General features: G+C 36.9%; 1 protein-coding gene across 1 annotated transcript in view; it reads right to left on the reverse strand.

Moving 5' to 3' along the window:
- NSF (N-ethylmaleimide sensitive factor, vesicle fusing ATPase) overlaps nt 1-24334 on the reverse strand; it is a 159093-nt gene that overhangs the window by 17347 nt on the left and 117412 nt on the right. The window contains 2 exon segments of the mRNA XM_032615290.1: nt 10721-10800; nt 13028-13094. Coding sequence (XP_032471181.1) covers nt 10721-10800; nt 13028-13094 — 147 coding nt within the window.

Consider the following 24334-nt stretch of genomic DNA (forward strand, 5'->3'; position numbering starts at 1 on the left):
CCAGGATCAAGAACTACTATTTGTGAAATACTTGCAGATTTTCTCGGGCAAAATGGACCATACTTTCCTCCATAGTCCACTGGAACCCACATAAGTTATAAAACTTAACTATTTACATCATCATGTTTACACATCTTTCTCCCTCACTGGATTGTGTCAGGGACGCTAGTTGGCCTACATACAAAGAAGAAAAAAAATACCCCTCCTAGGTGGATGAATTAGAAAAAAGCAGTCATCTAGGTATATGTAGCCACCCTTGTCCCCATCTCCTAAAGCCCCAGCACCTTGTATGAGTAAAAAGGCACCCCTTTTCCCCTTCATCAGGCTAGGGTTGCCAGATAAAGCCCTGAGTATAAGTATGTCCCAAACAATGCATGGGATATACTTACACTAAAAGATTATTTGGTGTCTTTCTGAAATTCAAATTTAACTTGGCATCCTATATCCTCATCTACTAAATGTGGCAACTCTACTCAGCTGGGCAGTTACAGCCCACGTCAGGGTACACGGCTCACAGGGCGACTGGAGTGTGGGCTGGATGTTAACCCCCACTTGCCAGTTGACCTTGTGCACAGCTTGTGCCCAAACTGCGCAACTGAATAGGTGGTCCTGGATTATGAGCTCTTTGAGGGCAGGTAGCATGTCTTACTCATCTTTGTTATTTCTATAGTACAGAACAAAAGTATATGAAATGTACATCCTAATAAAAGCATATAGAAAGAAATATTTCAAACTTGCATTTCAAAAGAAATATTTTTGGATAGAAAGAAACGTCTCATCTCCTTTCCATGAAGGTTAGTAGAACTGTCACCATCTATCCTGGTCACCCTTGGTCACACTGGCATTCAACCATCGTTAAGTTCAGCCTGGAAGCACAGCACTGAGCTGAATGCCAGGTGGGTGTCCCAGGACAACCGCGAGAGTCAGGAGGCACTTACATACACACTTTTACTTGCAGGACCACAGAGTATCTTACAGACCAGACCTTAAATTAAATCAGCCTTAAAGAAAAAACAAGGCTAACAAAATATATTGCATACAGACAAGCTTAGATACAAAGGAAGATTCATTTAACGGTTATTGTTAGTCAAGCAGCAACTTAGTTGCAAAGGACTGGAATTTTGACAGTTATACTGCTGAGTTAAAAATAAAAATGACTGGGCTTCCCTGGTGGCGCAGTGGTTGAGAGTCCGCCTGCCGATGTAGGGAACACGGGTTTGTTCCCCCATCTGGGAGGATCCCACATGCTAGGCCCGTGAGCCATGGCTGCTGAGCCTGCGTGTCCGGAGCCTGTGCTCTGCAACGGGAGAGGCCACAAAAGTGAGAGGCCCGCGTACCGCAAAAAAAATAAATAAAATAATAATAATAAAAAATAAAAATGACTGTATACACATTAAGTTTTTATTTTTCCTGATGATAAAGTAACAAATGCTTATTGTAGAAAATGTATAAAATGTAAGAAATAATAAAGCAGAAAAACCCACCTATGATCTACCATCTAAGAGCAGTTGTCTTTAAGATGGAGAAATAATAGAACTTCCTTTAACTTTTGTTTTTCTCTTCATTCTTTTTAAAAATTCCTTTTTTGTACATTTTAAAATGAACATCAACTAATAGAATAATAAATGCATTAAAATATTGGGAGGATGAGCTCAAACTTTTTTTTCAAAATTTTGAGGTAATCACAGAAAACAATTTTGGCATATTTCCTCCAGTCCTTTTTTCTTCATAACTGAAATCACACTTAGAGAATAACTGAGGATTAAGTGGAAGGTGATTTGATCCTTAGGCAGGCAGTTTCTGACACGGGCCCACTTTATATAGATAATGGATCACTAGCAGGGCGGCCACCAAGCTTTTCATCTCCCTGCTCTGGCTGGTATTTCTCCCTGTCCTCCCTTCCCATTATTACTCCTTACTTGGGGAACTGGCACCCTTCTTCCACCTGCTCCAGGGCTAGCCCCAGCAGGGTCTGCAGGAGCCCGATGGCTGGCAGCTAGAGGGAAAGGAAGCTGTCATTCCTGCTGACATTTCTAGGGCTGGCTTCTTCCGCAGCAGCAGCCACCTGGAGCCTAGCTCCTTTGATATGGGTTGGTTACTTTGTTGGTTTTACGTACTTTTTTTGTGAGGAAAGACAGAGTCAGAATTTTCTTTAAAGTGAATGATAAACTAACAATTGAGTTGTGATTTGCAGTTTACAAAGAACTATAATCAACATTTATCTTATTTAATTCTCACGATCTAAATATTAAATATTACTACTGTTCCCATTTTACTATGAGAAAATTGAGGCTCAGAAATTGACTGAATTCAAGTTCAAGTCTTCTAATTCTAACTCCTGAGCTCTTATTTACACTGCCAATGCCAGTTCTACATGTAGACTCACCATCTTCAAGATATCCATTCAACAAATATCATCATCTATGTAGCCTAAATAGGTCTGCAAAGAGAGAGAGAGGGGAAGAGAAGAAGAGAGGAAGAGAGGAAGGAAGGAAGGGAGGAAGGAAGGAAGGGAGGAAGGAAGGAAGAGGAGAAAGGGAAGGGAGGGAGGGAGGAAGGAAGGGAAGGAAGGGGAGGAAGGGGAGGAAGGAAGGAAGGAAGGAAGGGGAGGAAGAGAGAAAGAGAAAGAAAGAAGGGAAGGGAGGGTCTAGGCAGATTGTCTGGAGCTTTCCTTGTGAAAAGCACTCTTGACATTTGCCACTCCCCAATGTGAGAGGTAAACAGGATTGTCAAGATGAAAACGTGGTTACAGACCAAGCTGTGACGTGAAAAGATCAAGGTCTTGTTCCATCTACATTCCAATAACTATCAGGAATATTGACAGATTGTTTTGGACCCTTTGTAAGGTTCCCCTTATTGGTTCTTCTCACCCAATAGTTGTTATGTCATATAGTATAAACCCTTACAGATCTTCAAAGATCTGTGTATTTGTTTTGGGGAAAGGTAGGTAGAAGAGAAGCTGTGAAATGCTATTCTGTCCCACCTTGGATTAGAAAAAGAGGTGAACTTTAGTCACAAGCAACAGGTAGCTACAGGGAAAAAGGAAGGAGGGCCAGTCCCTGGAGGCTAAGGACAAGTGTAATGGGTAGTGTACTTGGGATCCCACAATGGCCAGAAGCCCGGGCTCTCTCTCTACTCCTCACGCTGTTGAACTCTGAAATTCCTGTTTCTACTTCATTCTCCCTTTTATAATAGGGATCTCCAATCCCCAGACCAGAGTATTTGTCTTAGGACTCAGGAAGCTTCTAAATTTCAGTGAATGGGCGATGGGGAAGCAGGGTGCCTTTACTTCTTTTTCCAGTATTGCAAATGAGAGAAGTTGAACCTGGGCATTCCAACTTGAAACACTGAACTCACTTTCCATGGAAATTTGCTATATACAGTTACATTCTTTAGTTTTCCTATCTTAAATGCTAAAGAGGTTCTGTGGACTATCTAAGGGCACCTCTTTTCTTAAAACAACAGCTGGGAAATACATTTCTAGTTCTATACAACAGCCTTAATAAAATACTAAACCCCTAAGAACTTTGAAACATTAAGAAAACAGGAAGAAACAGAATCTTTGATGTCAACCCCTAGGCTCCAAGCAATGGGAACATTCAAATCACGCAAGAGAAACATTCATCCTTTTTTAAGGATAGGACTTTATAAACTGATTCTTTACAAATGACATTCTCTGTGGAAACAGCATACTCCTACTTCTCAGTAACTCTATGCTTTTCACAATAAGGCATTAATACCTTCTATCTGTGCAGCCCGCAGGTTTACATAGAACTTACATTATGTGAGTTGGCCGTCATTGTGGTAGGTAAGGAGGAATTATCTTCATTTTACAGATGAAGAAATAGACACAAAGGTATTAAGGGACTAGTTCAAGACTAAAATGCCAGGGCTGTGCTAAGACTCAAACTCAGGTTTTCTGACTCCAAGTCCAATACAATGAGTAAGTTGTGCAGAGAGGATACTCATAACTAGATTCATGGCCCCATGGAACATTATGATGGTACAGTCAACACTTTTCTAATGCTGATGTCAAGTCACAGTAATATATTTAAGGCAGTGAGAGGATATTTTGTCTCAGCACCATTAGTATTTTTCTATGATTAAAATTTAGATATTTAATTTTGAGCTACCTGAAAATGGTGTGTATGTATTTATAATTTTTTGCATTAATTAATACATATTTTAGATGTGCTCTACTGAAAAACAAAACAAAAAGCCCTGTTTTGAAAACATGATTTAGCAGATATCTGCAGCAATGTTTTATGAAAGGACTCACCAAATTTCTTTCACTGTTTTTTCTTTTTTTTTTTTTTAACATCTTTATTGGAGTATAATTGCTTTACAATGGTGTGTTAGTTTCTGCTTTATAACAAAGTGAATCAGTTATACATATACATATGTTCCCATATCTCTTCCCTCTTGTGTCTCCCTCCCTCCTACCCTCCCTATCCCACCCCTCTAGGTGGTCACAAACCACTGAGCTGATCTCCCTGTGCTGTACAGCTGCTTCCCACTAGCTATCTATTTTACATTTGGTAGTGTATATATGTCCATGTCACTCTTTCACTTTGTCACAGCTTACCCTTCCCCCTCCCCATATCCTCAAGTCCACTCTCTAGTAGGTCTGTGTCTTTATTCCTGTCTTACCCTTAAGTGTCCATCAACAGATGAATGGATAAAGAAGATGTGGCACATATATACAATGGAATATTACTCAGCCATAAAAAGAAACAAAATTGAGTTATTTGTAGTGAGGTGGATGGACCTAGAGTCTGTCATACAGAGTGAAGTAAGTCAGAAAGAGAAAAACAAATACCATATGCTAACACATATATATGGAATCTAAGGAAAAAAAAAAGGTCTTTCACTGTTTTTTGATGAACTTGAAATTGTTCTCTCTCTCTCTCTCCTTCTCTCTCTCTCTCTCTCTCTCTCTCTCTCTATATATATATATATATATTCCATTTACATAGAACTTTCTGAGATAACCTAGTAAGTAAAGTACACTTTTAGAGAATTTTTAAAACTATAGTAGCCATCTAACGTCACTGACTTAATAAATGAGAAAACTGGGCTACTAAACAGTCAATCATCACACAGATTTTTTATAAAGAAGTCCAATGCAAAAGTCACCACATCAGTGATTACAATTAATGTGTCTGGCAAAATTACTAAACCTCTCTCTTAAAGTGGTTATATATCTTCTTGAGTCATACTGTAGTCATTAGCCAGAGTTAATTTTGAACAGATAGACAGAGAGATATTCATGTTTAGGCCTGTGTGATTTGGAATCTCTTCCATTATTTGGTTATTTTGCTAAAGCAATCCAAAGACTGAAGAGTTGCTTAATATCACCAAGACTCCTAATAACATATCCGAAGTAAGATTGCACTGAGATGTCATATAAGGATTACAGAAAAAGCAATCTTGTAGAGAGACTGGTGATCTTAAATTAAACCCATGGAGAAACAAATATGTCTGCCTGAGTTCCCATCAGGAATTTACTAACAGTCTTATTGTTAGTTATGCCCTTCCCAGCTCTAAGCCCTACTTCTTTCTTATCAGGTAATATTCCTAAGTGCCAGAGCAGTAAGGAATTTTTTTCAACAACTTTATTTTTCAGCTAAAATTCTAACTGTCAGGTCCAAGTTCTACTTCAGTAATATTGCTATTAATTTGGAGTGATCTTCTTTTGTAAAAGTTTACAGTTTCCAAAGAGTTTTCCAGCTGGCATGCTGCGAGTGAATTATAAGTGTTCTAAGATATCAATTCTCGTCAGCCCTTGGGAAGGCTGAGTGGCACTTGGCGTGGCTGCATCTCTGGCCAGCTGTGAATGGCCTCATCTACTTACCCAAGTACATCATCAGATGTTATCATTTTCTACATGCCATGATATGAAAAAGGCTGGGAAGCACTGAAGTGAAAAAGGAGTGGTTCTCCATTAGTTACAAGGTTATTCTGGTACATATGGATGAAGTCTTCCAAACTGATTTGCAAAAGTGTCAGGTAAACATTAAAGCAGTCAGGTTAATGGGCTTAACTACTCTCACACTTGTTGAGGAAACTGGAAGTCATGTCATTTTACAGCTGAGGAGTTCCTTTCCAGGCACTTTGTCTCCCAAAAAGAAAAAAAAGAAGGTGCCAGAAGAGACCTATGAGGAAAATCATAAAGCCGCTGGTGCTGCAGTCTGCAGGAAGATTTACCTGGCCTTACTGCATTACTACTGCCTCTTCCTTGACACGAAGACTAAGGCTTTCATCCTCCTGATCCTGAAAGGCACATTCCCTTCGACTTCCATAAATCTGCAAAGCTTGAAAAGAGCCCCAGTGTCATCAAGCAAAAGAGCCGGCTTTAGGAATCTCACTGGAAGGAGGGGTGTCTTCAAGCCTCTCACTGCTAAGCCGGACATTTCCTAACACTGGACAAATTGTACGTCCAGCTCAGGGAGGGTGAACTGCAGTGGTCTTTTACCCTCCAAGCCAATTGTTAGCTTTTCACAAGAATCAGCAGGGAAGCACATGTGAAACCTCTGTGGTGATGGTGAGCACCCCCATGCCTTGTGTGACTCTGCATGTAGATGAAGCAGGCTGGGAGCTTTCTTAGCTACTGCTGCTGAGTTCTCAGAGCAGCCCTTTTCTGCGGCGTGGCTCCCTGCTGGGACAGCCCTTTTCAATTTTTCTATCCCCCCTCGATCTCTTCTCCTGCAGAACACAGGGAAACTTGATTGAAATAAAGACTTAGGGAACATGTTTTATTTTCTCCTGTTCAATCCATTTTAGAAAAGCTTTTAATTGGTTTTAAAAAGATGCTAAACAAAATGTGATGATGTTTTTCAGTCTTCGTGAACTACAGATACCACTTTTTATACTTTCAAAGGGCTAATAAATCAATCATGAAATTAACTCTCCAGCTAAATTTAAAGCAAATCCACTGAATACTGGGTTCATTAAAAATCTATGCATCAACTTGGAAAAATTTTAAATTCAAAGAAAATTATCCTAGTAACTGAAATCTGACTTGAATTTTCAGTCCTACACTGAAAATCCAAGACCAAAGCAATCACAAAGGGAAAAAAGGAAGGCTTGTGAACCAGTTTTAATAAGCCAATTTACAATGAGGGAGGGGAGATGGGGGAGGGGAGAAGTAGAAAAAAAGAATATCTTGATACAGAACAACACGGTACCCCTGAGGGGTTCTTTTATTTGAGCATGTGCACACATGCACATACAATTTTTCTATGTGAAAGCTGAATTACAACAAATGCAAAATTAAGGATTCTGTGACTGATATGATTACTGTATTGTATGCATGTACAGTTCCTCTTTTGAAAGAAAAATGCCTACAACTTTTCTGTTTTCTTGACAGTGATAAAATAATAGCTTTCTACCAGTCTATGCATCTCTACAACATTCAGATTCATATACATTTAATATTTAATTGAAAACATCTGAAAAACCTACATGATAATGTTTTGGTAAAGTGAATGCTTCTACTTTAGAATGACAAAGTCTTGACACTGGATCAGCCTGAAAAATTTTCCCTTATTGTCCTGAGAGAATACAAACTAATTTTAAAAAGCAAGGTGGTACAGAGAAAGCATATTTTTATTTTGTTAAATATATGCCAACTAGAAATATTTTAAATCTTACCTTCTTCTGCCACTGATTCACTTATACAGCAGGTCATCTAGCAGTCCAGGTCAGAGTCACCAAATTCTGATTAAGGACAGGCTGGTATTCTCTTAAAAGAGAATCCCCACCATTTCCAATCACTAAGGCAACTAGATCTATCTTCTACTTCTTACATGCTCCTATATCCTTCCTTTCCAATCCTTAGAGAAATTCATTCCACAGCCCTTTTTTAACGATTCAACTCCTGTTTCTAAGATTTCTTCCAATCTGGGCCATGTATGTTGTATGCTCACTCCTTACCTCTAGCTCTGCATAGAATCCTCCTTTCATCGTTTAAGCTTCTGACACTATCTATCTATGTATCTATCTATCTATGTATCTATCTATTGTAACCATTTTATCAAGATGTAACTCATATAACACACGGTTCACTGACCCTGTCACTGACCCTGTACAATTCAGTGTACAATTCAATGGTTTTTAGTAGATTGCACGGATATGTGCAACCATCACTGGAATCAATTTTAGAACGTATTCATCATCCCCCAAAGAAACCCTGTACCCATTATCAGTCACCTCTCATTCTCCCTATCCACCCCTCCAGTCCTAGGCAACCACTGATCTGTTTTCTATCTCTATAGATTTGCCAGTTCTGGACATTTCATATAAATGGAATCATACGATATGTAGTTGTTTGTGACTGGCTTCTTTTGTTTAGCATGTTTTCAAGGTTCATCCATGTTATAGCATGTATTAGTACTTCATTTCTTTTAAATGCCAAATAATACTCCATTGTATGTATATACCATAGTTTATTTTACTTGATGAACATTTGGGTTGTTTCCACTTTTTGGCAATTATGAATAATGTTGCTATGAATATTCATGTACAAGCTTTTGTGTGGATATATATTTTCATTTCTTTGGGGCATATACCTAGAAATAGAATTGCTGGGTCATATGGTAACACTATCTTTAACTTTTTGAGTGCTAGACTGTTTTTCAAAGGCTGCACAATTTACCTATTCCCACCAACAGTGTATAAGGATTCTAATTTCTCCATATGCATATCAATACTTGTTATTATCTGACTTTTTGATTATGGTAATCCTAGATGATATAAAGTGATATCTCACTGTGGCTTTGATTTGCATTTCCCTGATGGCTAATGATGTTGAGTATCTTTTTGTGTGCTTATTGGCCATTTGAACTTTACTTATTTTTGAATGTTTTCACTTTAGTCATATCTTGCCAAATATAAACTACAGCAATACTAAATACTCAATCCCACCAAAATGAGGGGACACTCAAAAAATATTTAAAAGTTTATATATATATGTGTGTGTGTGTGTATATATATATATATATTTGAATAAGTTATTCATGAAGCATATCTGTATAAACCTCAGTGCCAGATGCTGTAAGATTTAAAAGCATAAGATAATGTTCCTTTCCTCAAGGGTGTTAACAATTATTTTTATAAAACAAAAAGTTATTCCTAAGTCTTTATTCAAGATTTTGCAAATCATTTGTCAATATGTTCTATTTATTTCTATTAGTATCTATCTTGGATTACAAATAATTCTCAGGGGATGTCTCTGTTTAAATCCATGTGTATAGTATTTAACAATGTAAAGGGATAAGCAGTTTAAAAAGTACCATTGAAAAATTATTCTTTCTCCTTTCAAATGGCTTGTAGCATAAATTATTTTTAGCTAAAAACCTGAATATTATAAGAAGTAAATTTTAATACCTGGGAAAAGTCTCCTAATCTTATAATTTTTTAAATGTTGATTTCATAAAAAGGATTTTTTGTGTGTGTGATATATATATTTTAAAATTTTATTTATTGGGGTTATTTTTATTCTAGAAACTTTAGATATATCTATATATATTAAAAAAATTTTTTAACATCTTTATTGGAATATAATTGCCTTACAATGGTGTGTTAGTTTCTGCTTTATAACTATATATTTTTTGAAGGAATCAGAAAAGAAAAAAATTCTCACTTCTCTAATTTCAGCTTCGATATAAGCTGAAACTCCAACTCCTGGGAATAATAGTTTACAGAAAAATGATTTTAAAAAATCCTTTCACCGTGCAAATATGTAGTAAATTTTCAAGGTTGTTGTATGTTTCTTTTCACTAGTTTAGGGGAAAAAAAAAACCCCCTAGAAAGTCAAGACAAGTCCTTTACCTTTAGGCCTAACACATACACACATATAATTTTAAATGTTAAATTAAATATTAGATTCACCAGCTTAACACTAAATATTTTCCATACAGCTTAGTTTATATCTCTAACTTCAAATATGAGATTCCCATACAGACATTAAGATGTTTTTTAAGTTAGTGCTTCACCCCTTTGTATCTGCCTTTGGCATTTCTTCAAGGTTACAACATGCAGAATCAACCAAGAGAATTCATGTCTTATGTCATAGCCAAACATGCGCAGCCTCTACATAATTAACATATTTAACCAACCCTCATAGGTTAGTTTAAATGTGTTAACCTATCAAAATCACCAGTCTCCAACAGCCACATGAGTAAAAACTACAACCACATGAACCAAGGTTCTGGCCATAAACTCATTCTTCAAAACTGCCACATTACACAAGAAAAATAACTCAAGCTCATCCGTAAAAACTAAAAACAAAACAAAACTCCCTACAGGATGTAAATTACCCCAAATACAAATTCTTAGGAAAACTTATGAAATGAAAAACAAAACAAATGGGAACATGGGTTTAATCCCTTCTACATTACTATCATGTATTAATATCTCTCATGGGAAACGGAGGGAAGTAGGGATGTGTAATATGGTGGTGAAGTTATAAAGCAACACAGAATACTAACTGAAACTGGGATTTTGAGATCTTCAGAAAAAGAACAGAAAATTTCTCTGATTAAGAAAAGTGATTAAGAAAATCATTTACCTTAAGGCAGAAGGCCAGACCAGACAACCTTTCAAAATCTCTTCAACAAGAAAATTTTATATGTTTATGATAATCTGCTTATTTAGAGAGTGCACCGTTGTATAATTTACTGGAGAAACTCTGTGAAAATGTTCCTTATATTATTTTTACCTGAGGAGGCGCCTTTTTCAGTAACACAAGAAGAGCCTGTAATACCAGATTAGAAAATCGAGGGCCAATAGGGACATAATCTGAAAGAGAAACATTGTTACGTTTAGGGATTCGATATACATATGCACATATTCCAAACATTCTGATTTTTCTGCATAAAGAGTCCTGGGGGGTGGTGGTGGGATAAACTGGGAGATTGGGATTGACATATATACACCAACATGTATAAAATTGATAATCAATAAGAACCTGCTGTATAAAAATAAGATAAAATAAAATTCCAAAAAAAAAGAGTAAACACAGTCCTAAATAACAGTCATGCAACTAACGATAACAAGACAAAATATCTACAATAACTTAAATGCTTAAAATAGTACATAAGAACTCTTATCTGTAAAATTTTTTAAAAGCGTCTAAATATCCATTTTGAGTTCATGTAGACATCTCTGTCTGATATTCAGAGACAGTTTTGTTTTTTTTTTTTAAAAGAGGAAAAAAAAATCCCCAGGAGTATTTACTAAACATTGCAGAAGTTACTGCAAACCATGGTAATACAGTGAGTACACAGGCAACAAAACATGATACTAGAAAATGGGTAGAGGGGGAAATGGCAAGTAATAATAATGTAAGTAAGGTACTTCAATACAAGTGAAATGATGGTAAAGCCACTAAGATTGGTCCACAGATGGTGAAGAACAGTGAACTTCTCAAATAACTTTCTACCTGTTAAAACTTCTACCCATCCTTCAAGATTCGACACTAATGCCACCCCCTTTGCTTTCTCTGCATGTTGCACATGCACCCTTGCCCTGTGCTCAGAGCTGCCTTCAGGCATCAGCCCTCTGAAGTCAAAAGTGATCCTCCCCTTTCTGAATATCCAGAACACATGGCACATTCTACTTTGTATTAATTTTTGCCAATGTATGTCATAATGACAGCATCTTACTACTTATTTTTCTGAAACCCTAATAATTCTAGCACAGTGGTAAAGGCTCAGCAAATGCTTACTGAATAAATGAACAAATAAGTATGGATAATAACTATTCATACAAGTGAAAATATACTCAGAGGGCACACATTCCTGACATAGTACTGTTGCTATGACCACACATCTCAATTGTGTTTAGATAAAGGACTTTACACAGAGCTATGAGTATGTGCCTAAAAGCTTTTAAAGAAATAATCCCAGAAACTGAGCTGAAGTGTATCAAAAATAGCAGACCCAAAACCCAGGTCACTAGATAAAACTATTGATTTAAGAAGACCTCATAGATATACCTGCTCTGCTTTGTAATAAACATTGCCTTAGGAAACAGGAAAATAAAGAATAGAGGACGTAACGCAAGTCTGAAAATCATGGGAAAAATGTAGTAGAACAGTTAACGTGAAATCATTACTACACCATTATGGACCCCTTAATGAAGAAGGGGTTAGTTAACCAGGTGTTGGCAGTATTTTCAGATATTTATTAAGTTACCAGGTAGGTTCAATTTCAATCAAGTTTATTATAGCATCCTGAGCCATTGTTACAATGAATTTATTCCAGATTTATCTATTTTTTTGCAATGAAATAAAATGTAAGAGTAATAACACTGTTCTGGCATTTATTTGTAGCATACATCTTATGAGCTGAGTACAGGGGCTGTTTTATTCATCTTTGTATTCTGTAGGAGTGCACTTAAACATAGGAGATGTTTAATAGGTATTTTAAAAAATTACTGTAGAGCACTTTTAACTTTCAGAATGTTTTCAACTTTCACAATATTATCTCATTTTTGTCTTTACAATTACCCTGTGGGATAAGTAAGGAAGAGAATATAGTCTCTTTTTTATGTGAGCAGAAACTGATGTACAAAGAGATTACAACTTCTGCCCCAAGTGCTATAGTAGCTAACCTGTAGATTTCACTCCAGCCCTAAACCCTTCTTTCCTTAGTTCTGTCAAAGTTCACAAATGGAATCCCTAAGCTACAGGCAGCTCAGAAATAGTATACAGCAAATATATCCATCAACGAAAATTACTGATCATTTATTATGGGCAGGGAACTCTGTGAAAGATACAAAATAATATGAGACATGGGCCCTCATAGGAAAGCAGTTTATAATGTAGCTACGGTCATAAGGCATATCTAACATGAATACCATTGTTGCCTTCAGATATAAGCGATAGTGTTATATTTCCTTATTAGACAAAGAAAGGTATTTCTATTGCCCTATAGATTATAAACACCTGTATTTTCTCTTGTAATTTGTGAGACATTAGCTGTAATGTGGCAAGGATAGCACGATGTCAAAAGTTATGACTCACCAAGCAGTCTCTCAATGTCATCCACAACCACACAACTGAGCTGGGATTTATATGCATCATCAAAGATCTAGAAGAAAGCAAAACCATTTATTATCTCACTGCCCTCCATAATTATGACAATTTCCAAGAAGACAAAATTTAGCTAATTCTGGACCAATGCTCAAACAAAACACAGTAAAACATCCAATATTTCTGACTACACAAAACTAGAATTTAATAGAGCTTCAGAACTTGAAGAGTTCTTACAATTTTAAAAAATTAATTATTTATTTATTTATTTATTTTTGGCTGTGTTGGGTCTTCATTGCTGTGTGTGGGCTTTCTCTAGCTGTGGTGAGCAGGGGCTACTCTTCGTTGAGGTGTGTGGGCTTCTCACTGAGATGACTTTTGTTGCTGTGGAGCACGGGCTCTAGGCACGCAGGCTTCAGTAGTTGTGGCTCGGGGGCTCTAGAGTGCAGTCTCAGTAGTTGTGGCGCACGGGCTTAGTTGCTCTGCGGCATGTGGGATCTTCCTGGATCAGGGATAGAACCTGGGTCCCCTGCACTGGCAGGCGGATTCTTAACCACTGCCCCACCAGGGAAGCCCAAGAGTTCTTACAATTTAAAAGGGAGGAAACTGAGGCCCAAAGCAGTTAAATGACTTGCCCAAGATGTCACAGCTGGATCATGGCTGAGCAAGGGCAGGGTAATGCTGCTTTCAGCTCTAAGAGCTGGATGTGTCACATTGGGGCGTGCTGAGGAACAGCTGGAATTAATCAACTGACAAATCCATCAAGTTTATCATAATGGTCTCTCCTATCTATGTCAGAAGCATGACTTCAGTGTTATGACTCAAGAGCTAGATGGAGCCACAGGGATGTGCAGGGTAGAACTGAATATCATTTTATTATCTATAAGAATTGTGGCCTGTCAAACAGGAATAACACAGAAAGCAGAGAATTCTGTCAACTCAAATCAGACCACAGCAACCAAAGTGTTTACAAAAGAATTAAAGCTGGTATAAAGGATCAGATAGATGCATGTTAGAACTAGACAAAAGATAACAGAACATTATCTTAAGATAACCAAAGAAATGCAAATTAAGCAAACAGTGAAGGAAGCTGTTATATGCTGGCAAGGATGTAGCAATTTCAAGCCAGACAGAAGAATTAATTTATGTATAAATTTAATGTAAGTGCTCAAGGCCTTGAGACCAGCCTTTTTGTAAATGTTGGGCATTCCTATTCCAGTGACCATAACTGGGGCTCAGTGAATCCCACTGGTGTCATCTGTAAGAATTAATTCCTGTATCCCAGCCTAATCTGATTGATAAGTAACCTCAGTGCACCAAGATGGTAACCACGCCTCTCCCAAGTTTGTTTGTAGTAGCACAATATTCCTTACTGGGTATCTTTAAACTATAGAAGATTAAGAATTAGGTATAGAAATAAAGTAAATTAAACCTAAAATATTAATCTTTTTCATATTAAGTATAAAGACAATCTGTGAATAGTTGGTCTTTAAACTTCTGTAACAATTAACTTACCATGTTAGATTAACAGATTAGCCTTGCTAGTTCAATTTAAAATATGCAGTTGAATAATTAATTTTGATAAACTTTTATGTTGGAAGGTAAAATATAACTTTAATAGCCCTCCAAATGGTAATGGTAATCTGAGATTCACCATAGTTATATTATTAGTTTTAATTTATTACTAAGTAAATGTACTTATAGATTTACTTTGAAATTTAGAATGTTTTGTTTGTTAAACAACTGAAGTACATCAAAGAGAAAATAGGGCTTCCCTGGTGGCGCAGTAGTTGAGAGTCCGCCTGCCGATGCAGGGGACACGGGTTCCTGCCCCGGTCCGGGAAGATCCCACATGCCGCAGAGCGGCTGGGCCCGTGAGCCATGGCCACTGAGCCTGTGCTCTGCCACAACGGGAGAGGCCACAACAGTGAGAGGCACGCATACCGCAAAAAAAAAAAAGGGAAAATAAAATATTTTAAATGTGTAAATATTGTTTAAAATATTTAAAGAAATTTGTTATAAAAGTCTCTTTTTGAACTACCTTTTACTAGACTTACAAATAGAATAAAAGAAGTGGACTTAATTTATTTTTATTTATTATGTATTTATTTATTTTAATTATTTGTTTTTATTTTTGGCTGTATTGGGTCTGCGTTGCTGCGCGTGGGCTTTCTCTAGATGCAGCGAGCAGGGGGGCTAACTCTTCATTGCGTTGCGCAGGTTTCTCGTTGTGGCTTCTCTTGTTGCACAGCACGGGCTCTAGGCTCGTGGGCTTCAGTAGTTGTGGCGCGCAGGCTCTAGAGCGCAGGCTCAGTAGTTGTCGAACACGGGCTTAGTTGCTCCCCGGCATGTGGGATCTTCCTGGGCCAGGGATCAAACCTGTGTCCCCTGCATTGACAGGCGGATTCTTAACCACTGCGCCACCAGGGAAATCCCAGGGGTGGACCTTTTTAAAGTTTAAGTTTTCTTTTGTGTTGAAAAACTGGATTTTAAATTATATAATTTTAATATGCTGAATTTTAATTTTTTAGACCTCAAATTAGCTACACATGGTCTTTTCTATGCTCAAAAGTCGCCCTCACAGATGCAAAAACAAAAAAAACAAAAGCAAAATAATAACTCATGTTGACAATCTAGATGGTAAGTTCCTCCCCAACATACTGTATATATATATATATTTTTTTTCTTTTTTTTGTATATTCTTTAAGGTAGGAATTGTCTTCCTCAGTATTATGTTTTCAGGGCCTGATGCCTCACTGGTGCCTAATAAATGTTTGCTGTATGCATGCATGAAAAGAATGCCTCTGTTGCTTTCCTTTGCACCATCCCCCATACTCCTCAGTCACCCTCCCACATTGTATCAAAATCTCACCTACCCTTTCGTCCTTAGCTACCTGTCTCCTCACTGGACTGTGAGGTGGAAAAAGAACTTTATTCATGTTATCCTCAGTACCCAGCATAGAAGAGTATTTAGTAATAATATTTGCTCAATGGATTCAATGGTTGAAACAACACAAGTTCTAATTCCATCTTGCTGTAAGTCACTTGTTTCTCTTCTCCTTTGGTATAGCATTTTGTATATTGTGTATATATTAACGGATTCATTGTATTCTTCCCTATATTACACTAGATTTTAAGCCCTGTGAAGGCAAGTACTATTGTATTTATCTCTGTATCCACATCACTTCATATAATGCCTTATCAGAAAGTAATCAATAAATATTTACTGAAGGAATAAATTTAAATTTATGCATTAAATTCAAGTAGAAATACCAAGTAAGTAGTTGGAGATGTAAGATTGAAGTCAGGGTATGGACATCACCCTCAGGGCAATGACTGCTGAAACCATGAGAGAGGCATGTGATCTTCAAGGAGAAATGGTAGAACTAGAAGAATAAAGAGCTAAGGACGGAATCTTGGAATGTTGTTCTATTCATTCATTCAACAAATATTTTTGAATTCCTATTATGTGTCAAGCACTAATGAAGGCAATGGAAAGAGTAATGAGTAAGGTCACATGTAACTATAATAAAGCATGGCATCACGATGTTAGAGGAAATACCAGATGTGCTGGTATACAGCACGGGAGCGGTGGTAGTCCTTGGGGATACCCTACACATCCTGGTTCTCTCTCTGGCACATGGTAGGATTGTACTTCCTTACCCCCTCTTAAGTTAGGGATGATTATGGGGTTTGCTTTGGGTAGTAAAATGTGAGTACAGAGTGTATCACTTTCTGAAAGGAGCTTTAAGAGCCACTGCTTGATTCATCATACATCCTTTATCCTGCCTTGGCTATCATGGAATCGCATGTGAGATGGAGTCTCTATTACCTATTAGCTTGAATCTCTGAGAAACTATGGCAGAGCGTCCCCTCTGAGTCATGATGGACATGTAATGTGGGCAAGAAATAAACTTTGTTGTGTTAAGCCCCTGAGATTTTCAGCGTTGTTCATTATCGCAGCATAACTTAGCCTATTGTTACTGGTAAGAGCTTATGGAGTCAACGATGGTCTCCTAAATTTAGGAAGTGACATTTAAGCTGAGACCTGAAGGATGAACAGTGCAGTAAAAAACAGGAAAGAAAGTGTTCTAAGCAGAGTGTACTGATTATTACGAGGCACAGAGATGAGAAAATTTAGGAGCACTGCAGGAACTAACATACAGTCAATAAGAATTAAAATGAAGAGGTGTCAGCGTTGGTGCTGTGTGTATGGGGAGTGGTGGGTGAGAGATGAAGCAGAAGAGAAATGGAAGAGACAATGGAAAAGTTTAGAAGCAGTTCCACTGTGGTTCTTTGCTCTTTTTTGAAAACTGGACCATACAGCAGCCAATGTGGTATCCTGCAAACTCCGGTGATTTTAAGAAGTCACTGAAAAAAATGCTTGGCTCTTTAAAACATTTGTTCAGAATTCTACTAAGGGCTCTGATGCAAGCATATCATTCTGTCTGACAGGCTGTAATATCGTGGATTAAAGCCACAGGGGCCCAAGACATCATGGACTGGCTACTTGCATTAGTTTTACACTTTCCCTGAATCAGCCCTTCTCCCTTCTTAAAGCTTACAGGGCTACAGGAACCTTATTCAGGACTCTGCTGGGGTCTAAACTGATGATAAATTTATATGCAGTCTCACTAACTTATCTCAGATACTGTGATTCACAAAGCATTACAAATCACTTCACAGCTGACCACATGGGTTACCTATAACATTTTAGAAGAAAAATACCTAGAGCAGTCTTTTTTTTTAGAGCAGTCTTTAATTTAGTTTTTTTTACAGACAGCTCTTAATGTACTAATTACTACCACGGGGATAGGAGTACTCACAGCAAACTCTCTTAACAACATACTAACCATGACAAATTCCAGTTGTAATCTGACCAGTTTCAGTTAACTCTGCTTTAATTTAAATACACACACACACCTTTCACTTCTTACACACACATTCTTTTCCTTATGTAGTCACGAGTGTAATATAAGGTCATCACTCTTTCCCTGAATCCATGTTTCTGCCTAGTCTCCTCAGCCTCTTCCATTCTTGGCTTCCTGGCCCAATGCTAAATAAGGAGATACTCAGATTCCACTGGCAAATATATGCGATTAGCTGTCAGACTAAAATCTAAGTGAGATATTTACATACTGAGCTGGGAAGTTCTACCATAACTTTAGGTAGATAAACCCAAAAAGTAGGAGAGGTACAAGAAGGAAAGATGAAAGAAAAGTAAAATTGTACAAACTGCTGCAGCTCGAATTGAAGAACTAAAGTGCCAAACTTGCCGTCAGTAACAGCACACAGCAAATACACAGTGCCTGCTCCAGACCAAACGTCCAAACAACATTTAGCCAGGTGGGCTGAAGCTGGGGCTACTAGTGGTATCTTACAGACTCTTTAAAAAATTAACTTAAATTTTGATCCTTTCATTTAGTAAGATGAAAGTATGATGCTCAAGTCTTTTCTTGCTGAAGAGGTTATCAGAAGGGGATCATAGAAGTTATCATGCAAAGCAGGACACTTGAAAGGTGAGAGTTGTTAATAATCATGCTGGAACAACAGGTAAAAACCATGATTGCACACAGCACATTGGAGTGTATGGTCATCCTAGTTCTATCAGGGAGTTTCCCGTAGAGCAGGTAAAATTAGCAGAATAGACGTATTCTTAGAGTCAGGTGAGAAGTCTGAAAGAGAAGGCTAAAGAAACAGAATGGAAGAACGGAAGAAAGGAAAAATATGGAAAAGAGTGTCAATAGTCAACAGGGAAAAAATGAGAGGTCTATTCTAGAAGATGAAGAACGTCTCTAGAAAACAGAGTTCCATAGTCTATCTCTAGCTGTGGACATAATGAGGTTGTCATCATTAAACTCTCTGGTGCCTCCACTGTTGCGTGCAAAGGCAGGCGTAGTGCGTCATGAGAGACAACATGGAATGTGTGGGGCCTGGGATTGCAGCAAAGGCATGCTGGAGGCCCTGTGAGAGGAGGTGTGGGGCTCCTGCTGCCAAGGGTTTAGGGGCAGGTCTGTTATGGTCTTGAAGGACACAGCAAGCTCTCAAGGCACAGAGCCCGCTCCTGGACTCTTCAGACAAGCTGGGAGCCACCTGTGTGCAGGGGAGGGGCAGCAGCTGCAGACGCTGGAGTCTACACGAATACAAATGGGAACACGCCAGCATTAGCTCCATGTTAATCCCAGCCTTTCAGAATCACAAACCACAGCAAAGCGTGTTCTAAGTAGATTCTGTCCTCCTTTTTCTATAACCTCTTTAGCGCTCTGAGGTAAGTGAAGCCAAATTTTCAGGTTCTTTGGGGGCTGTAAGAGCTCATCTCAGTTCTGAAGTGGCTGGCATGAAGTACCTAATTAGTAGAAATCTGATGACAGTAGGAATTTGATGACTTAGAAAATCCCTAATGTAGTAAATCTGTCAGCAATTAGTTGAAAGAATACTCTAATCATATTTGGTAGCACATAAAAACGTAAATGAGCAAATTCAAATTGGTGCTATCAGTAATAATCTCTAGTTTCTAAAAATAACTTGGGAGCAGACCAAGCAAACATTAGTTGTCTTCTAATGAAACTGCCTCAGGAAGTGGACCTAAACTTTTGGCAAAGCACTCAAGCTTCCTGGAATGACCTTAAAATCCCTTATTTGTTCTCCCTGCTTTTCAGGAATAATTCTTAAATTTTCACATGACATGAGCGACAGAGTGGGGTATTTTTAATAATATAAAAAGTCACAAGATCTGAAAGTTAAATTCCACTATAGAGCTACACCATCTTCCTTTGTGTGCCGAACAGATACAAACATCAAAAGACAGAGTGTATTAAACAAAAACAACAAGTGCTCGTCCCCCAGCAGCACAGGGACCTGTAGTCACTTCCGGGGTGTCCACTTCTTTCAGTTAATGCACGCACAATCTTCAACAAATCAGCTACCTGATATATTAGGATGTTAACCAAAAACATCCAAATTCTGTTGCTTAGTAACTGCTGTCAAAAGATCCAATTTCCAGCTCTGCTCTTTGTATGGACTAAACCATGAAAAGAGGAGGATTAGGCACCATGATTCTGTTCTGTGCAGACTACAATTTGCAGTGGGATTTACAGGAGGATATTCAAAGAAGATTATTTCTTTCTTGCAAAGCTAGTGGAAAGGAAAATTTCTTCCATTAATTTTCAGTCCTTTTAAAAACAAGACTATATTATGCTATTAATGGGTATAGTTTTATAAATCACTAATTTTCTACTTAATTTTGTTCAAACAATGTAGTCACATCGGATTGTTCTATTTCACCTCTGTACTGATTGTATACTCGGAAAGCACCAACATTAGGTAATTAGTTAAAATCAAATTCTACTGCTTTGTTCTTTTGTTCATTTAATGCCATTAATAGAACCAGTAAAATAGGGTTTTTTTTTAAGTATAGATGCAAAAATGGATAAAGGAATGAACATTTTTAAACAGAATAAAGTTGGGGAAACAAAAATAAAATGGGGGAGAAGAGAAAGATCTGTGAACACTTCAAATATCTTAATGGAACACATAGTATCCCCTCCAGAATGTAAGGATAATACTTCATACAGACTTTGCTAGTACTGAGGAGTTTATCTATGGAGAAAGGATTTATTAAGCAGATTAAGTATAAGGTGAATTTTAAATTAACTGAGAATAAACTACTTTCATATATTTTAGCACCATCTGTATGTGAATAAGAATACCTTAGTTGCAATTAAATCTTAGATACTCATTAAAGCAAGCCTAATGGCCCTCTCTACTAACAAAAACTCATCTCTTGGTTTAAGTAATAAAATGGTATATAAAGATATTCTATGACTTAAGTATTCAGACCACCTCTCTCTAAGAAAAATTAATGTATTATAATATTTCTGAGTTTCACAAACTATTGCCATTGCAAAACATTTTGAAAAATCTTTAAAACTGAGGATCTAGTCATTAAAATGTAGGTGAATAAATGATTTTCATGCCAATCTTTTACCTATCAAATTTGCAAAAAATATATATATATTTTTTTAACATCTTTATTGGAGTATAATTGTTTTACAATGTTATGTTAGTTTCTGCAAAAAATATTTTAACAACATCAAGTTCGGGCAAGAGCCCAAGGAAACTGACACTCTTATATGATGGGGTTGCAAGTGTAAATTAGCACAACTTTCTTAAGAGGTGGGCTTTATAAACATTAGTATTTTTACATAAGTTTTAATAGCAATACTTATAAAAATTTGAAAACCATTAATATTTTTACCTTAGCAATCTCAATTCTGAGAATTTATCCTAAAGAAATAACCAGAAATGTATGTGCAATAATAATAAGTAAAAACAACCACTATACTTTACTGAGCACATATTATATCCCAAGGCACTACGTGATACCGTACATAAATCACCATCTCATTTAATTCTCATAACAACCCAATGAGGCAGCTATTAATACTATCTTCATTTGGTAGATGAGAAAACAGAGGCTTGTATGTTAAGTGACTATAAGAGCTGGTAAGAGCAGTGGAGCTGGGATTCAAATTCAGGTCTATTTGAAACCTAAGTCCAAATTCTCAGCCAGTAAATCAGGATGCTACTCTCAGAAAAATGTAATAAGAAAATGGGGGCAGTGATTGGGAGTTCTACAGAATATTGTTTATAATTGTGAAAACACCTGGAAACAACATAAATGTTCAACAAAAAAGCAATGTTTAAATGGATATTATACAGCTATTAATTTAACATAATATTGAGATAAATTTAATGACAATGAAAAAATTTCATATTAAGTGAAAGAACCAGGTTTAAAACAGTATGTCCAATGTGATCCCAGATATATGTGTGTGTGTATGTGTATCTGAGTAGAGAAGAAAATAGAAGGACAAATATGGGCTTTATTTTCTTCTGTATCCTTTTCTGCATTTTCTAAATTATTTTTGAAATTGGGAAAAGTTACATTTTGGGGGTGGGAGGGAAGCACTTAAAAGGAAAGAAATGTCTTCTCCCTAATGATAAAGAATTATAAATTATTTGTGCTTTGAAAAAAAAATCTTTCCATCTTCACATTAAAAAAAAAGAAGGGAAGAGAACAATGGTGGGAGGGAGACTAGAACTACTAAATAATGGCATTAATATTTCATTTTCAAAAGCAAACTGGAAGACTTAGCACCTTTAGATGGGTTTGAGCCCTCAGGCTTTTGTCAATCTATCATTAGGCAACAATGTGAAAACTATTTGCAGGGAAAGATTTTGCAGTATTTCTAATATATTTCTAAGACACCTATGCTTCATTCTTTTCTCTGTTCTGTTCTTTAGTCACAAGGCATAATATTTTTCCCCAAGGAAAACCCAAAAAGTCTTAATATGAATTTATTATACTGTTGAAGCAGAAATGATTTTTGTGACTTTAAGGGTACAAGGATGATCCAGACAGTGAATCATGAATCCAAACCATTTCAAGTAAGCTTGTATAGACACTTATTTTTATACACCTTAGCCTTCTACTCATCTGAAACCCTACCTTGAAAGGCTTCAACAATTTAAAGATTAAATCATAAGTTATTAAGCCATTAATTTAACCATTTAAGCCTCCAAAATCAGCACATATTACCTTCCCCCCTCAAGTCAATTTGCAAGAGACTGAAATAATAAAAATGATAATATCTCACACTTGCAAAGCAGCTTTGATGTGCAGGAGCCTAAAATACTTCAAAAAAAAACTTTATAGAAAAAAACAGGACCATCCACCCACATCTCAGAGTACATGTGAGGTAGAAGCTGGCAGCTGGTGGAAAGCAGTGGAGTAATTTACCATATGCACAGAAGACGACTACTTTGAACAAGTATAAGGAATAGATGGAGTTAGGAAAATAGAATCAGCTGTTCAATTAAATGCTAAGTTCAATGGCCACCAATTCCAAGGGTTATTTAAATTTTCAACAAAAGCGGTTTAAAGGTTCCCTTTAAAGGGAAAAAGACCAAAAAATAAAGAAAAGCAACCCCTACCTACATTAGGGAGGTTACTGGTCCTAGTGATTCTGTCCAGATTTTCCTGGGAAGGATAGATACTACAGGTCTCACTTCAGACACAGAATAAACAGACTATGATATTTAAGTTCTTGATCTACAACATTTCCCTCGCTTTCACACTCAACTTCAAAGACCTTACGCAGAATATTTACATTGACGTTTTGGTGTGGAATCCTGTTCCAAGCTCCGCCTCCTCTATCCATTTCAAGCAATCTACACAAATGATTTTCTGCTACCTGCACAAACATGAGACTAACTTCTCAAACTTATATTTTTTTGGAGTCTGCTTTTGAAAGAATGTATTTTCCTCTTCAATCTCTTCCCTAAAGAAAAACTAAGGTAATTCTATCCTACATCTTTATAAAGTGAGGGCCTAAGAACAAGGTAAAAGAACATCTGAGCTGTCTTTACTAGGCAGCAAGCCCATTCTCAAGATTCTTTCCCCTCATTCTGATTTTCTCACATCTCTTTAACTTACAGTAAGTTCTTATTTATAAAAGATCAAGCATGAAAAAAAGGATTTAAGTAAAATAAATACTTCAACTAAATATATAAAAAATAATCCTTCTTCACTGTCTGGGAGTATGCAAAATCAGAATATCAATAGAAATTAAGTGAGGTGAAACAGGCATTAAGAGTGTTCAGCACTGATTTTTGTTGTTTTTGTTTTCTGTTTTTAATGAGCAACCACCTACTATCCTAAATGCCTTACATGGTACCTGCTTGAATGTAAGAGCGATGAACCAGACGATCTTAGAGTTCTTTCAGTGCTAGGATTCTATGTTGTTCTAACTTTCACCAGTGGTTCAAAGCAGCTGTATTAAGAAGGTGACAAATGGCACTTGGAGAAAGGCAAAAAGACAAGGACTGCACTAAGTCTGCCAAGCAGACTGATTACTATCTAATATACCACCATCTTTCTGTAGGGGTTTTGAGAATATCTTTCCAATGATACACCTCTGTTCTTTCCCAAACTATACAGTCAATTTAATTGACCCTAGTCTGACTTTTTACATTGATGAAAGAACTTAAAAAATCCTAAATGAATTTGCTCCACTCTACTCAAACAATCTTAACTGTGATCTTTCAATCAAGACAATACAAACTTAAGAAATGAAAATTAGTCATAATACACACTAAACAAAGCATAATTTGGAAGATAAGGATACTCTACTAAAAATGCATTACAAAATTAAATACTATGTCTAAAACAGTTGCTGTTTCCCACCAAATTCTGCTGATAATTTAATTCTACTTGAGAAGAACATAACTGCCATG

Source organism: Phocoena sinus, chromosome 20 (genome assembly GCF_008692025.1).
Source record: "Phocoena sinus isolate mPhoSin1 chromosome 20, mPhoSin1.pri, whole genome shotgun sequence".
Classification (NCBI taxonomy): Eukaryota; Metazoa; Chordata; class Mammalia; order Artiodactyla; family Phocoenidae; genus Phocoena; species Phocoena sinus.